Source organism: Salmo trutta, chromosome 6, assembly GCF_901001165.1.
Source record: "Salmo trutta chromosome 6, fSalTru1.1, whole genome shotgun sequence".
NCBI classification, from domain to species: Eukaryota; Metazoa; Chordata; class Actinopteri; order Salmoniformes; family Salmonidae; genus Salmo; species Salmo trutta.
Window position 1 is genome coordinate 18,685,999 of NC_042962.1, and position 17,059 is coordinate 18,703,057.

The 17,059-nt window shown below is 42.3% G+C and overlaps 1 protein-coding gene and 1 pseudogene across 3 annotated transcripts; both read left to right on the forward strand.

Moving 5' to 3' along the window:
• Window positions 1-6,575, forward strand: zbtb14 (zinc finger and BTB domain containing 14). Of its 3 annotated transcripts, none has more exons than XM_029755574.1 (2): window positions 1-121; window positions 4,616-6,575. In XM_029755574.1, exon 2 carries the CDS (start codon window positions 4,630-4,632, stop codon window positions 5,959-5,961), a length of 1,332 nt encoding a protein of 443 aa, XP_029611434.1. In that variant the 5' UTR covers window positions 1-121; window positions 4,616-4,629; the 3' UTR covers window positions 5,962-6,575. The 3 variants fall into 3 exon arrangements, with proteins under 3 accessions (XP_029611434.1, XP_029611432.1, XP_029611433.1); XM_029755572.1 differs by lacking the exon at window positions 1-121 and adding an exon at window positions 3,362-3,545; XM_029755573.1 differs by lacking the exon at window positions 1-121 and adding an exon at window positions 3,698-3,907.
• A 1,655-nt stretch (window positions 6,576-8,230) lies between these two features.
• On the forward strand, window positions 8,231-15,692 carry LOC115195276 (DNA topoisomerase 1-like; annotated as a pseudogene).
• Window positions 15,693-17,059: the final 1,367 nt, after the last annotated feature.

Sequence of the window (17,059 nt, forward strand, 5' to 3'; positions counted from 1 at the left end):
AAGCAAGCAATTACTACATGTACTGAATAAGACTCATCTTTTAGCCAGATTTTTGCAGAGAAGCATATTTAGTTTCTTAAAGAAAAGAAAAAAAGCCAGGAGGATGCAGACTGCTCTAGAGGTAAGCTTAGATAGGCATCCCACGAACTGTAAACGTAATATCCTAGGCATGTTTGTGAAGTATATTGAGATGTGATTTACAGCAGTCAGACTGAAGAAATCATTAAAATGACAATTGAACAGGTAAAGCGGTATGCTCAGTGGTGGAAAAAGTACTAAACTGTCATATGAGTAAAAGTAAAGATACCTTAATAGAAAATGACTCAAGTAAAAGTGAGTCACATAGCAAAATACTGAAGTGAAAGTATAAACATATCTGATTTTAAATGTACTTAAATACAGTGGTGGAAAAATACTCAAAGCCATACATGAGTAAAAGTAGAAGCTATACATAAAAAATTCCTTGTATTAAGCAAACCAGATGACACGATTCTCTTTTTTTTCTCATTTACGGACAGCCAGGGGCACACTCCTACAATCAGACACACACTATATGACCAAAAGTAGGTGGATACCTGTTCGTCAAACATCTCATTCCAAAATCATGGGCAATTATATGGAGTTGCTGTTATAACAGCCTCCACTCTTCTGGAAAGGATTTCCGTTTCCATAAAGCCACAAGAGCATTAGGTCGCGCACTGATGCTGGGCGATTAGGCCTGGCCCGCAGTCGGTGTTTCAATTCATCCCAAAGGCGTTTGATTGGGTTGAGGTCAGGGCTCAAGGGCAGGCCAGTCAAGTTCTTCCACACCGATTGACAGACCATTTCTGTATGGACCTCGCTTTGTGCACAGGGGCATTGTCATGTTGAAACAGGAAAGGGCCTTCCCTAAACTGTTGGCACAAAGTTGAAAGCACAGAATCGTCTAGGATGTCATTGTATGCTGTAGTGTTAAGATTTCCCTTCACTGGAACTAAGGGGCCTAGCCCGAACCATGAAAAACAGCCCCAGACCATTATTCCTCCTCCACCAAACTTTATAGTTGGCACTACGCATTGGGGCATATAGCGTTCTCCTGGTATCCACCAAACCCAGATTCATCTGTCAGATTTCCAGATGGTGAAGCGTGATTCATCACTCCAGAGCGCGTTTCCACTGCTCCAGAGTCCAATGGCGGTGAGCTTTACACCACTCCAGCCGATGCTTGGCATTGCGCATGGTGATCTTAGGCTTGTGTGAGGCTGCTCCGCCATGGAAACCCATTTTATGAAGCGTCCAGAGGCAGTCAAGTGTAATGCGGTTCACCACTCAGCGGTCCGGTTCTGTGAGCTTGTGTGGCCTACCACTTTCTAGAAGTTTCCACAATAAAAGCACTTACAGTTGACCGGGGCAGCTCTAGCAGGACAGAAATTTGACGAAATTACTTGTTGGAAAGGTGGTATCCTATGACAGTGCCACGTTGAAAGTCACTGATCTCTTCAGTAAGGCCATTCTACTGCCAATGTTTGTCTATGGAGATTGCATGGCTGTGTGCTCGATTTTATACACCTGTCAGTAACGGGTGTAGCTGAAATAGCTAAATCCACTAATTTGAAGGGGTGTCCACATACTTTTGTATATACAGTGCCTTTGAAAAGTTCAGACCCCTTTACTTTTTCCACATTTTGTTAGGTTACAGCCTTATTCTAAAATGTATTAAAAAATTAAAATCCTCAATCTACCCACAATACCATATAATGACAAAGCAAAAACAATTTAAAAAAAAGCTAATTTATTACAAATAAATGTAAATCACATTTACATAAGTATTAAGACCATTTACTCAGTACTTTGTTGAATCACCTTTGGCAGCGAATACAGCCTCAAGTCTTCTTGGGTATGATACTACAAGCTCACCTGTATTTGGGGAGCTTCTCCCATTCTTCTCTGCAGATCCTCTCAAGCTCTGTCAGGTTGGATGGGGGGCGTTACTGCACAGCTATTTTCAGGTCTCTCTAGAGATGTTTGATCAGGTTCAAGTCCGGCCTCTGGCTGGGATACTCAAGGAGTATTCAGAGACTTGTCCCGAAGCCACTCCTGCGTTGACTTGGCTGTGTGCTTAGGGTTGTTGTCGTGTTGGAAGGTGAAACTTCACCCCAGTCTGAGGTCCTGAGCGCTCTGGAGCAGGTTTTCATTAAGTATCTCTGTACTTTGCTCTATTCATCTATGCCTCAATCCTGACTCGTTTCCCAGTCCCTGCCGCTGAAAAACATCCCCACAGGATGATGCCGCCACCATGCTTCACTGTAGGGATGGTGCCAGGTTTCCTCCAGGCGTGACGGTTGGCATTCAGGCCAAGGAGTTCAATCTTGGTTTCATCAGACCAGAGAATTGTGCTTCTCATGGCCTGGGAGTCTTTAGGTTCGTTTTGGCAAACTACAAGCGGGATGTCATGTGCCTTTTACTGAGGAGTGGCTTCCGTCTGGCCACTCTCCATAAAGGCCTGATTGGTGGAGTTCTGCAGAGATGGTTGTCCTTCTGGAAGGTTCTCCAATCTCCACAGAGGAACTCTGGAGCTTTGTCAGAGTGACCATCGGGTTCTTGGTCACCCCCCCTGACCAAGGCCCTTCTCCCCCAATTGCTCAGTTAGGCCCGGGTGGCCAGCTCTAGGAAGAGTCTTGGTGGTTCCAAACTGCTTCCATTTAAGAATGATGGATGGCACTGTGTTCTTGGGGACCTTAAATGCTGCAGAAATGTTGGTACCCTTCCCCCAGATCTGTGCCTCAGCATAATCCTGTCTCGGAGCTCTACGGACAATTCCCTCGACCCCATGGCTTGGTTTTTGCACTGACATGCATTGTCAACTGTGGGACCTTATATAGACAGGTGTGTGCCTGTCCAAATCATGTCCAATCAATTGAATTTACCACAGGTGGACTCCAATGAAGTTGTAGAAACATCTAAAGGATGATCAATGGAAACAGGATGCACCTGAGCTCAATTTTGAGTCTCATAGCAAAGGGTCTGAATACTTATGTAAATAAAGTATCTGTTTTTTATTTTTTAGTTATTTGCAAACTAATCTAAAAACCTGTTTTCGCTTTGTCATTATGTGGTATTGTGTGTAGATTGCTGAGGATTTTTTTTTTTATCCATTTAAATCCCCCCCTTGCCCTACACTTCATGTGCCCTCTAAAATAATGGGTGCATGACGCCCCTGTGTGACAGCAACAGGCAGATCCATTTTAAAGTAGTCAATTGTATTCTTCATCATTGGCTGATTGCTCCTAACTCAGAAATTCCCACCCAGTTGACTACTTTAAAATGGTGGAAGCCGTCATTAGCAAGCTCCGTGCTAAACCGGGTTATATCCATGATGAGTCTTCTATCTATCTCTATGGTTCTTACGCGCATAGTCACTCAAATTCTGCAGTTCCGTGCTGGCGCAGCGCGTCCTTCCGCTTATGCTCGTCCTCAGGCAAACGACACACAAAGTGTATTATTCTTTTTGGACTGCTTGACATTCATCGGAGACTTTCTCAAGGGGACAACATATTGTACCACAGGTAAGAAACATATTTTTAGAGAATCAGATCCGTTTCCGAAATATTGCATAACGTTTAACCAAGATGCCTGCGCGCTCACGGTTTCAGCAAAAGCTCGAGTTCGTCATGTCAGGAGTGTTCATGGCTGCTCGGGCTTTTTCCGTGCTAGTCTGACAGGCGCTTCTTCGCGTGCTTGTGGTTAGTCGGATAGGCACCCCTCTCTCCTTCCGTTCATAATGAGACGGATAGTGTTATTGTCATTTACATCGACATAAATTACGATTTTACGACCGTACTAAAACTAAGATAAACATCATGGTCATGCTCTGTTGAATACAATACGAATGTAAGACCAGATGGATGCAAACAATAGCCAACTAAAGGTTAGCATCGAGGCTAGCTAACCAGTTAGCTACCCTCCCCCAAATCTAAAGCTATTTTGCTAGCTTTCTAATCTGTTTAACGTTACTGTATGCATGCAAGCTAGTTAGCTAGCTCGCAAATTAGATATATTGCTATTAAGCAAACATGCATAATGTGACCAGTTTATCATGTGCAACGTTATAAAATTGTTTTTTTTTTTCTGGGTTGAAAATGATCAGTCATACAATTGCCCATTAATTGAATCTGCCTAGATTAAATGTACCCAAACAACATTCATCCACCACAAACCTTGATTGATATTGTTTCGTTAAAAAAAGCGAAAGCCATTCAATGAAGTGACTGAATAATGTGCCTAGTATATTTTCCTCTGGTCATGTGATGCATGTCAGGAGGGGATATTAAAAGCTTGCTAAGTGATAGCATAAATAGGCTACGATCACAGTAATGCCCTCTTATCCCATACATATGTACACAGATTACTACATTTATTAGGTCGATATGATAATAAATGCTGAAAAAAAAGTATGGCCTTTTCAGTCATTATTCTGCCCGCAAGCGCAATTATGGTGTCATCCAAAGGAACAACATATATCGGTCGTTGGCACACAGTGCATGAGTATAAGTATACTGCTGTAGGCATATTTCCCAATGGTTCAGAGTGAAGTGTGTAAACGACATCTAATAACGTTCTTTCTAATTTGTTCCAGAATATCAGTCCAAGATGTCAGAAACAGTGAAGTACATGGATGATGAACACAAGACCATCTTCCTGAAAATACTAAATGAGCAACGGTTGGAGGGTGAACACTGCGACATTGCAGTGGTCGTTGAAGACGTAAAGTTCAGGGCCCACCGCTGCGTGTTAGCGGCGTGCAGCAACTACTTCAAAAAGCTGTTCAAGAAACATGAAGTCGACAACTCCTCAGTCATAGAAATTGACTTCATCCGCTCAGACATCTTCGAGGAGGTGTTGAACTACATGTACACAGCCAAGATTACTGTGAAGAAAAAGGATGTGAATTTGCTGATGTCTTCGGGCCAGATACTCGGAATCCGATTTCTGGACAAACTCTGTTCACAGAAGCGTGATATGTCCACTGAAGAAAATAATGTCCATAATGCCAAACCATTTCCCTATGATATTGTCAAAATGGCTCTCCCTACTGATGACCCTACATTGGGCCAGGAGAACGACGTGCAGGTGCTAGGTGACCATGATGACACTCCCACTGACGACCTTGTGGAAGAGCCGACGGCCAATCACGACTTGGACAAATCGCCAAACACGGCATTGAGAGTGCAGGAGGCCATTCTCAAAGAGCTGGCCAATGAGGACGTGCACAAGGTGAGCTGCTACGACCAGGACGTGGAGCCCATGGACACGGAGCCAAAAGACCTGGCGGGTCATGCCACCACCACACTGACGTTCGCTGACAGCATCGGCGAGGTGAAGGACGAGCAGCCCCCTGGGTGGTCCACATCCACGACGGACATGAAGTTCGAGTACCTCCTCTATGGCCACCGCGAACAGCTCGCCTGCCAGATCTGTGGAAAGACCTTCATCGACGAGAACCGTTTGAGGAAACACGAAAAGCTGCACTCGGCAGAACGTCCGTTCATCTGTGAGATCTGCAGCAAAGCCTTTACTACACAGGCCCACCTAAAGGAGCACCTGAAGATCCACACAGGTTTCAAGCCCTACCGCTGCGATGTATGCGGCAAGTCCTTCATTCGAGCACCCGACCTTAAAAAGCACGAGCGGGTCCACAGTAACGAGCGTCCCTTCGGTTGCCAGATGTGCGACAAGGCCTTCAAGCACAAGTCCCACCTAAAGGACCACGAGAGGCGCCACAGGGGCGAGAAGCCCTTCGTCTGCAGCTCGTGCACCAAGGCCTTTGCCAAAGCCTCGGATCTAAAGAGACATGAGAACAACATGCACAGCGAGAGGAAGCAGATGCCGCCCAGCGCCCTGCAAACTGAGACTGAACAGCTGCAGGCAGCAGCCATGGCCGCCGAGGCCGAGCAACAACTGGAGTCCATAGCGTGCTCATAGCACACAACATTTGTACCTCACTTGTCATGGACAATATGAGAAGAATCTTGAGTTTTTCGATTATATTTCATTTTGTATTTTCTTTTGGGAGGCCTAAATACTCCAATAATTACATAGATTTGATGTTGAGAATTTTTCTCGAGGATATAGTGAAGTAAGATCGGATTTGAATGCGTTCATATACTTTCAGACTTATTTCATGTAATTTAGGTTTTCTTGCACTGTTCTGTGGTATGACATCGTTTTCTTGATTATATTGTAAATGGTTAAAATATTTCGTTTTTGGTAGGAATGATCATACCAAATGTGTTTGTGTAAATTTTATGGCAGCCTTATGGACAAAAATGCTCTGACTACTGCCTCTACCCGGTTTTGGTTGTCAATATATTAGTGCTGTTATACAGTACTGGTTTTATAGTGAAAACTGGAAATAAAATGTTTGATTTGTAAAATGTATGAAAAAGAATGGTTACAAACTACTACATGTTTGACAGTTAAATATTCCATTGTGTTACACACACACACACACAACTCTTAGTGTAATTGACATGTACATTTAGCACATCAAAATATGTGTTGCTTTAATAAAAATGCTACCCTCAACTGCCAACAAATCATATCTTTGCATTATTTTTGGAAATAAATTGTAGCTGTAATTTGTGCAGACTATGTTTGCATGGATTGACATGCAAGCATACAGTTTCAGTTGGTAGAGCGCTTGCACCACCAGGGTTGTGGGTTCGATTCCCAGGACCAGCCAATAAGTTTGATGTAAGTTGCTTTGGATAAAAGCGTCTGCTGATTGGTATTATTATTATACACTAAGTGTACAAAACATTATGAACACCTGCACTTTCCACTATCCAGGTGAAATCTATGATCCCTTATTAATGTCACTTGTTAAATCCAAGGGAGGAGACATGTTAAAGAAGGATTTTTAAGCCTTGAGACAGTTGAGACATGGATTGTGTATGTGTGCCATTCAGAGGGTGAATGGGCAAGACAACATATTTAAGAGCCTTTGAAGGGGCATGGTAGTAGCTGCCAAATGCACCGGTTTGTGTCAAGAACTGCAACACTTCGGGGTTTTTAATGCTCAACAGTTGCCTGTGTGTATAAAGAATGGTCCACCACCCAAAGGACTTCCAACTAATTTGACAAAACTCTGAGAAGCATTGGAGTCAACATGGTCCAGCATTCCTGTGGATCGCTTTCCAGGCCTTGTAGTCCATGCCCCCTGACGAATTGAGGCTGTTCTGAGGGCAAAAAGTAAATTAGGAATGTGTTCTTAATGTTTTGTACACTGTATAATCAATGCCACTATTACTACTTGTATGTTCATCAAGGGTATGCTATTATAGGCATATTCAGTCATCTGATGATCTATTTGCTGCCATGCTCAATTATTTTATATCTAAGCAAGTCTTACACAGACACTGTATTGGATTTTTATGCCAATCATGTATTTGTTTTGGCTGATGCGCTGATTTGATTTTGACCCTTGGCTTTCAAGAATGCGCAGTATATTTATTTTGCTACTGTCAGGTGTTTGTTCGTAAATCGTGGAGTTGAGTTTAATCGGTTACATCAAGAGGAGCCTAATTGACGCGATTGAGAACAGGACAACTCTGCTTACAGGTATAGCATACAAATACTTTATGATATGTTGGATAATGTGTCTACCGAAACAAAACTATTTTGACAATCTAATTAATTAAACAGTTTATTCAGCGAATTTCGATCTCTCCATCAGCCAATCAAAGCGTGATTTAATTTGTTTTATTTTTATTGATCTACAAAGAACCATCAGTACGTAATTCGACATCGTTTGTGTTGATAATGGTCTGAATTAAACATGTCACGCACAAAACAATATTTGTAATTGACTAATTGTTAACACTACATCTACATTTGTACAGTCTAACTTTGAGTAATGAAACTGGAGGACAATCAAGGACATGGTGAAGCCAGAACATACAGCAGGAAAAGAACAGCATCATCATCCAAGAGGGATGGGTGCCCTACAGACAGACGTGTCCTGAATTTGGCCCGGCTTTACCACTGGTCCTGGGTTAGAAATGCTCATGTTGTCATGCTGATTGGGGCAGGTTCATATGATCCTAGATCATATGGGTGTAACTTTGGTGATGTGTCATGGTGCTTATCTTTCTCAATAACAACTTAGTAGAGTATTGCTTATCCATTAGGTAGGTTTATTATTGTGAAAAGTCACACTTCCCAATGGTCCGATGCAGGAAGAGGAGTAAGAATGGGGGGAAAGAAGAAGAAAGAGGACACTGAGAGGAAGCACAAGGTAACATGGACCAGTCACTTCACTTATGCATGCGCACACACACACACACACACACACACACACACACACACACACACACACACACACACGCGCACACACACACACACACACACACACGATGGTTATTTGATTTCATAGGCGAAGCACTCCAGTTCTTAACACCCTTGTTAACCTCTGCAGGAGCCGGAAATCATAAGGTGAGCATGGACAGATCAGTCTCTTCAGGTACATTTACGTACAGGGTTTATGTGAAAGCACTCTTAATTACAATCTCCAATTTACATGTCTTCATTCACAATGAAGGGTGTAGTATAATTTTCCAATGTGCTCTGTTTCATTATGTACAGTATCTCACAAAAGTGAATACACCCCTCACATTTTTGTAAATATTTGAGTATATCTTTTCATGTGACAACACTGAAGAAATGACACTTTGCTACAATGTAAAGTAGTGAGTGTACAGCTTGTATAACAGTGTAAATTTGCTGTCCCCTCAAAATAACACAACACACAGCCATTAATGTCTAAACCGCTGGCAACAAAAGTAAGTACACCCCTAAGTGAAAATATCCAAATTGGGCCCTAAGTGTCAATATTCTGTGTGGCCACCATCATTTTCCAGCACTGCCTTAACCCTCTTGGGCATGGAGTTCACCAGAGCTTCACAGGTTGCCACTGGAGTCCTCTTCACCTCCTCCATGATGACATCACAGAGCTGGTGGATGTTAGAGACCTTGCACTCCTCCACCTTCTGTTTGAGGATGCCCCACAGATGCTCAATAGCGTTTAGGTCTGGAGACATGCTTGGCCAGTCCTTTACCCTCAGCTTCTTTAGCAAGGCAGTGGTCGTCTTGGAGGTGTGTTTGGGGTCGTTATCATGTTGGAATACTGCCCTGCGGCCCAGTCTCTGAAGGGAGGGGATCATGCTCTGCTTCAGTACGTCACAGTACATGTTGGCATTCATGGTTCCCTCAATGAACTGTAGCTCCCCAGTGCCGGCAGCACTCATGCAGCCCCAGACCATGACACTCCCACCACCATGCTTGACTGTAGGCAAGACACACTTGTCTTTGTACTCCTCACCTGGTTGCCGCCACACACGCTTGACACCATCTGAACCAAATAAGTTTATCTTGGTCTCATCAGACCACAGGACATGGTTCCAGTAATCCATGTCCTTAGTCTGCTTGCCTTCAGCAAACTGTTTGCGGGCTTTCTTGTGCATCATCTTTAGAAGAGGCTTCCTTCTGGGACGACAGCCATGCAGACCAATTTGATGCAGTGTGCGACGTATGGTCTGAGCACTGACAGGCTGACCCCCCACCCCTTCAACCTCTGCAGCAATGCTGGCAGCACTCATACGTCTATTTCCCAAAGACAACCTCTGGATATGACGCTGAGCACGTGCACTCAACTTCTTTGGTCGACCATGGCGAGGCCTGTTCTGAGTGGAACCTGTCCTGTTAAACCGCTGTATGGTCTTGGCCACCGGGCTGCAGCTCAGTTTCAGGGTCTTGGTAATCTTCTTATAGCCCAGGCCATCTTTATGTAGAGCAACAATTCTTTTTTTCAGATCCTCAGAGAGTTCTTTGCCATGAGGTGCCATGTTGAACTTCCAGTGACCAGTCAGTATGAGGGAGTGTGAGAGCGATGACACCAAATTTAACACACCTGTTCCCCATTCACACCTGAGACCTTGTAACACTAACGAGTTACATGACACCGGGGAGGGAAAATGGCTAATTGGGCGCAATTTGGATATTTTCACTTAGGGGTGTACTCACTTTTGTTGCCAGCGGTTTAGACATTAATGGTTGTGTGTTGAGTTATTTTGAGGGGACAGCAAATTTACACTGTTATACAAGCTGTACACTCACTACTTTACATTGTAGCAAAGTGTCATTTCTTCAGTGTTGTCACATGAAAAGATATACTCAAAAATTTACAAAAATGTGAGGGGTGTATTCACTTTTGTGAGATACTGTAAGTCAGTGGTCACCTTTTATAAATTGCCTCAGTTAGGCAATGCTTCCAGTTTAGCGATCATCTGATTGATCTTGTTTTAACAATGCATTTGTGGGTTCATTTGTGAGCGTGTGCCTTATTCTGTCTTTCCTTTATCAATTCGGGGAATTTAAAATTTGTCTTGGGGAGTGGCCATGCAGATGTGGAGACCAACGGTGTAGACATGGTATGACCAAAGACTATAGCATGATATACACAGGCCCAATTATTGCATATCCCTGTATTAGCAGAAAATAGTAGATGTTTATTCATGGGGTTTCTCTTTCTCTCGCAGGATGCATCACCACCTTCTGGAAGGAGTACGTTCTTCTAATGCTGAAATTATTCACACCAAAAGTAAAGTCTAACTTCAATGTAAAAAGAGAGTAAGATACAGTATGTTGGTGATGAGGTCTTCTTTATTTGCAATGAATTGACTTAAACAACAATATATCTGCCAAGGAAAAGGAATCAGATGGGAGAAAAGTGATACAGGAAATGTTTTAGCTTGAATATTTTGTGATTGGTGACGTGTTGCTTCCCTTATGTCATTTCTCACCCGTTGTTATGTCAATGTAGCGCAAATCTAAAAGTAGCAAAAAGGGACACCACGGGACGGACAAGGATACTTTTTTTTAGCAAAAATAAGTTTCTTAACTAACAGGTGAACAACGTTAATTGTCAAGTTCCACAGTAAAAATTCTTCATACTCTGTATGGTTGTTGCTATTCTCTAGTGCAGTGGTTCCCAAACTGTGGGGCGTGCCCCCTGGAGGGTGCACTTTTTTTGGGGGGGGGGGTCTCAGTCTAGCTTTCAAACTCACTCTTGAAAGTTGTAATAGTAGAATGCATAAAGAGCAATTTCGTAGTTGGTTAGTGCATCATCAGTCTTTCTCTTATCATGTAAGTCATTCCATACCTTAGAGCTATTTTTTGCTTGTCAGAAATGTCCAGATCCACTAGCCCATGTCAGCTAAAGCTTTTTAGCCCATAGATTTTGTTGTAATGTTTGAGTCATTTAAATCGCATGAATACACATTAGACATGGCAAAATTAATAGAATTGCAGGAAATATGTTTTAAACCTGCAAGAATGTCTCTCTACCAACAAGAGGGGTGTGAACAGTTTGTGTCATGAACAGTGCTTGTGCCCATAGGTATAGACGTGGAACTCTTTTTGAAAACATCTGTTGCTGTCCACTAAATACACTGAACAAAAATATAAATGCAACATGTTAAGTTTTGGTCCCATTTTTCATGAGCTGAAATAAAAGATCCCAGAAATGTTACATGTGCACAAAAAGCATATTTATCTCAAATTTTGTGTACAATTGTTTTACATTCCTTTTAGGGAACGTTAATCCTTTGCCAAGGTAATCCATCCACTTGACAGGTGTGGTTAATCAAGAGGCTGATTAAACAGCATGATTATTACACAGGTGCACCTTGTGCTGGGGACAAAAGGCCACTCTAAAATGTGCTGTTTTATTACACAACACAATGCCACAGATGTTTTGAGGGAGTGTGCAATTGACATGCTGACTGCAGGAATGTCCACCAGAGCTGTGTCCAGAGAATTAAATGTTCTTAAACAAAGCTGAAAATGTCCCAGTTCTTTTATGGCCTGCATACTCACCAGACATGTCACCCATTGAACATATTTGGGATGCTCTGGATCGACGTGTACGACAGCGTGTTCCAGTTCCTGCCAATATCCAGCAACTTCATACAGCCATTAAAGAGGAGTGGGACAACATTCCACAGGCCACAATCAACAGTCTGATCAACTCTATGTGAAGGAGATGTCATGCTGCATGAGGCAAATGGTGGTCACAGCAGATACTGACTGGTTTTATGATCCACACCACCACCTTTTTTTTAAAGGTATCTGTGACCATATCTGTATTCCCAGTCATGTGAAGTCCATAGATTAGGGCCTAATGAATTTATTTCAATTGACTGATTTCCTTATATCAACTGTAGCTCAATAAAATCTTTGAAATTGTTCAGTAAAGTCATTCCAAAAGTCTCTCTTATTTAATTTTCTCTGTAGTTCCAAAAGCAACTCTAATATGGTATACTACAGATAACAATAAAAAAATTAACTGATGTGAAAAAGGAAAAAACCAAAAATTTGAAGAATTTTCTTCTAGCTAGTTAGCTAGCTAGAAGAAGAATTCATGCTAGCTAACTAGCCGCATATCGTCAATGAAAAGGGGTAACATTAGCTAGCTAGCTACATTAGCTAGATCTGGCCTGGCATCTAGAGATGTGTTGTATTTATCTTTATTGTATCTATCACTTGAGTTGGATTTAAACCTGCATAAACATTTTATGGCTTTCTGTGCTGTAACCAAATTGTGATATGCTTATTGTCTTGGGGGAAGCAGGTCATTACAACAATGGGAAGAAATGGACAACGTTGAAGCACAAAGGTCTACTCTTCCCACCAGAATACGAATCATTACCCAATAATGTCTTTATTTTATAATAGTGAGTTACCACCACATACATACACTCACTCATCCTCATATGTTTCCTTTCTCGTATTAGGTCTGCTTTGCTGTAAAACTGAGTTTGGCTGCTGAGGAATTAGCCTAGTTTTACGCCAAGACGCTGTACCATGAGTACAGAACAAAGAGTGCCTTCCAAGATAACTTATTTACAGACTACAGAGAGGTTAGTACCACTGATTTAAATTGAAAAAACAGCCTGAGACTGATTAAACAGGAAATGACAGCAGAGGAGAGGGAGCAGATGAAGAAGCTGTCAGTGTGATTTCACGCACATCAAGAAATAATTTCTGGAGAAGTCGGAGGAGAAGAAAGCCATGACAAAAAAACAAACGGGTAACTGATTACAAAGTCCCCAAACTAAATACTAAGACTTTAAATATATTTTTAGGGGGAGCAATAACATTGCAACCCTTGTGGAAACCTGTGTTTTTTCCCTCGATCAGGTCTGAAGGGAAAAATGTATAGAATAATTAACGGAGGCGTGCGGCTACTGTGTGCTGGATGGCCACAGGGAGAAGATTGGTAACTTCCGGGTGGAGCCCCCAGGGCTTTTCCGCGGGAGGGGAGAACACCCCAAGATGGACAAGCTGAAAGTGAGCATCTAGGACATCACCATCAACTGCAGCAAGTGAGGGGTCCAGTAGAGCATACAGAACAAACAATATTCCTATAAGTTTATGCTGCTCCCAAAAGTGAATTAGCGATCTAAAGGCAATAAGCTTGAAATAAAGTGTTTTGGTTGCTTTTCCAGAGACGCTAAGATACCAGTGGCCCCTGTGGATGACAAGTGGAGGAAGGTGCAGCATGACGACACAGTGACCTGTCTGGCCTCTTGGGTGGAGAACTTCCAGGGAAACTTCAAGTACATCATGTTCAAACCCAGCTCCAAACTTAAGGTACAAAGCCTTTCTCCCCACTTTCCTGGATAATTAAACATATCAGTGGTGTTTTATTGTGTACAAAAATGAACAATATTTGAAGAATTGGAAACTCAAACTTTTGTGAAAGAAAATAATCATATTTGAATATTGATAAACCCAGATATTTATGAATGAAATTATATTTGAAGGCTTAGAAACCCAAACTTTTGAGAAGAGTCTGAAGACTGAACCCAGTAACAATCATACATTTCAAATTCTATTCTATTTCTAGTTTATTCTTTTAAGCCATAAACTCAGAAGTCTTTCTCTCTGTGCTCAGGGAGAGAAGGACTGGCAGAAGTATGAGGTGGCTTGTAAACGCAAGCTGAAGGTGGCGACCATCAGGAGGATGTACCGAGGACTGGAAGCACCGGGAGATGAAGACCAGGCAGAGAGGAGTGGCACTCTACTTTATAGACAAGATACAGACCTCACAACTATCCTCGGTGTGGTTAACAAAGTGCAAGCCTGATCAGTTAACCTTAAACACATCATGTAGAACAGTCATATCTCCCTCACTAACGTGTGTGTGTGTGTGTGTGTCTTTCTGTGCATGTAGCTGGCCCTGCGAGTGGGGAATGAGAAGGAGGAGAATGAGATGGCCAACGCTGTGGGCTGCTGCTCTCTGAGAGTGGAAACCATCACCCTGCACCAGCAGAAGGGAGGCCAGGAGTTCATGGTGGAGTTGGACTTCCTGGGCAAAGACTCCATCTGCTACTATGATGAGGGCAGGGTGAGCAGCACTGTCTAGCAACTGTTCTATATCCATTCCCCTGTACAATGTATTGTTAAGCAGGGCTTAAACATCCATCTAATGTACACAGCCATATTATTTGTACACATGATTTCAAGAACCTGAAGCTATTCATGGAAAACAAGGAGCCTGACGATGACCTGTTTGATAGAATAAACATAAGTTGAAGACCCCGTGTACCTGGTTATTTCATGTTTAGGTCATGTTTAGGTCATGTTTAGGTCATGTTTAGGTCATGCTTAGCAAAGGCTGGGAAATGAGTGTAACCAAAGAACGACTAGCTATGTGGTTCATTCAGTATGCTTATCTACCTCAGCAGATACGGTTAAATTTGGTTGTCGTTTGTTCTTAGACCGCCTACTTGAACAAGCACTTGTACCAGTCCATGCCGGGGCTAACAGCCAAGAACCTTCAACGCCTCCACCACTCTGCAAGAGCGGCTCAACAAGCTCACCACTGGTTAGTCCACTTTCTATACCAACATCAATACACTCAGTGCAGGTTTTGGAAGATCTAGTTCACAATAGTTGACAAGAATTCTCAGCTCTTCTCTGTGACATACGTGACCCTCGTTGGTCTTACTTTGCGTTATTTTTTACTCAGATGTTCTCTGTGTCATGACTACATGAATCTCTGAAACATGCAAATTTATAGTAAAGAGAGTACACCAATGAAAGATATGCCTGTCGTTTTCCTCCTCAGCTGACATGAGTCTGCTGTCCTATGACCGAGCCAACAGAGCTGTGGCCATTCTCTGTGACCACCAGAGGGCAGCACCCAATACCTTTGAGAAATCCATGAAAAACATGCAGGGCAAGGTAACTGGAATATTTGCGTTCTCAGATTTATGTAGTAGCTAGTAGTGCCATTGTTATGCCATTTTAAAATACTATATGCCTCTTTTACAATATTGTGTCCAATGTAGATTATATATATAGGTTATATATATATAAATAACAAAAATTCACAAATATATATATATATATATATATATATATATATATATATATATATATATATATATATATATATATATATATATATATATACATTGTCCTGGTAGTTGTGACATTCTATGTGGAATCTTTTGTGAATTTTTGTTGAAATACTAATTATGCATGTAAGGTAAACACAGTCTAACATTGTCCCTTTATTGTTCCAGATTGCACAGAAGCAGCAGCAATTGGATGTGACCAAGAAGGAGCTGAAAGAGGCATAAAATGAACACAAGAAGGAAGGAACTGATAGGACTTGAAAGTGAGTGCATTTGACCCCTACTGTTCACATTTCACCCTACAGTTCCTCGTTTACAGGAAAACATTGTAGAATAACAGCTAGTGGACATGACCTTTCATAACCCAGCTTTATGGCAGTTTTTACATTTAATTTGAATTTAACCTTTATTTAACCAGGTAGGCTAGTTGAGAACAAGTTCTCATTTGCAACTGCGACCTGGCCAAGATAAAGCATAGCAATTCGACACATACAACAACACAGAGTTACACATGGAATAAACAAAACATACAGTCAATAATACAGTAGAACAAAAGAAAACAAAAAGTCTATATACAGTGAGTGCAAATAAGGTAAGTTAAGGCAATAAATAAGCCATGATGGCGAAGTAATTACAATATAGCAATTAAACACTGGAATGGTAGATGTGCAGAAGATGAATGTGCAAGTACAGATACTGGGGTGCAAAGGAGCAAGATAAATAAATAAATACAGTATGGGGATGAGGTAGGCAGATAGATGGGCTGTTTACAGATGGGCTATGTACAGGTGCAGTGATCTGTGAGCTGCTCTGACAGCTGGTGCTTAAAGTTAGTGAGGGAGATATGAGTCTCCAGCTTCAGAGATTTTTGCAGTTCGTTCCAGTCATTGGCAGCAGAGAACTGGAAGGAAAGACGACCAAAGGAGGAATTGGCTTTGGGGGTGACCAGTGAGATATACCTGCTGGAGCTTGTGCTACGAGTGGGTGCTGCTATGGTGACCAGTGAGCTGAGATAAGGCGGGGCTTTACCTAGCAGAAACTTGTAGATAACCTGTAGCCAGTGGGTTTGGCGACGAGTATGAAGCGAGGGCCAACCAACGAGAGCGTACAGGTCGCAATGGTGGGTAGTGTATGGGGCTTTGGTGACAAAACGGATGGCACTGTGATAGACTGCATCCAGTTTGTTGAGTAGAGTGTTGGAGGCTATTTTATAGATGACATCACCGAAGTCAAGGATCGGTAGGATGGTCAGTTTTTCGAGGGTATGTTTGGCAGCATGAGTGAAGGATGCTTCGTTGCGATATAGGAAGCCGATTCTAGATTTAATTTTGGATTGGAGATGCTTAATGTGAGTCTGGAAGGAGAGTTTACAGTCTAACCAGACACCCAGGTGTTTGTAGTTGTCCACGTATTCTAAGTCAGAACCGTCCAGAGTAGTGATGCTGGACGGGCGAACAGGTGCGGGCAGTGATCGATTGAATAGCATGCATTTAGTTTTACTTGCGTTTAAGAGCATTTGGAGGCCACGGAAGGAGAGTTGTATTGCATTGAAGCTCGTCTGGAGGTTAGTTAACAGTGTCCAAAGAGGGGCCAGAAGT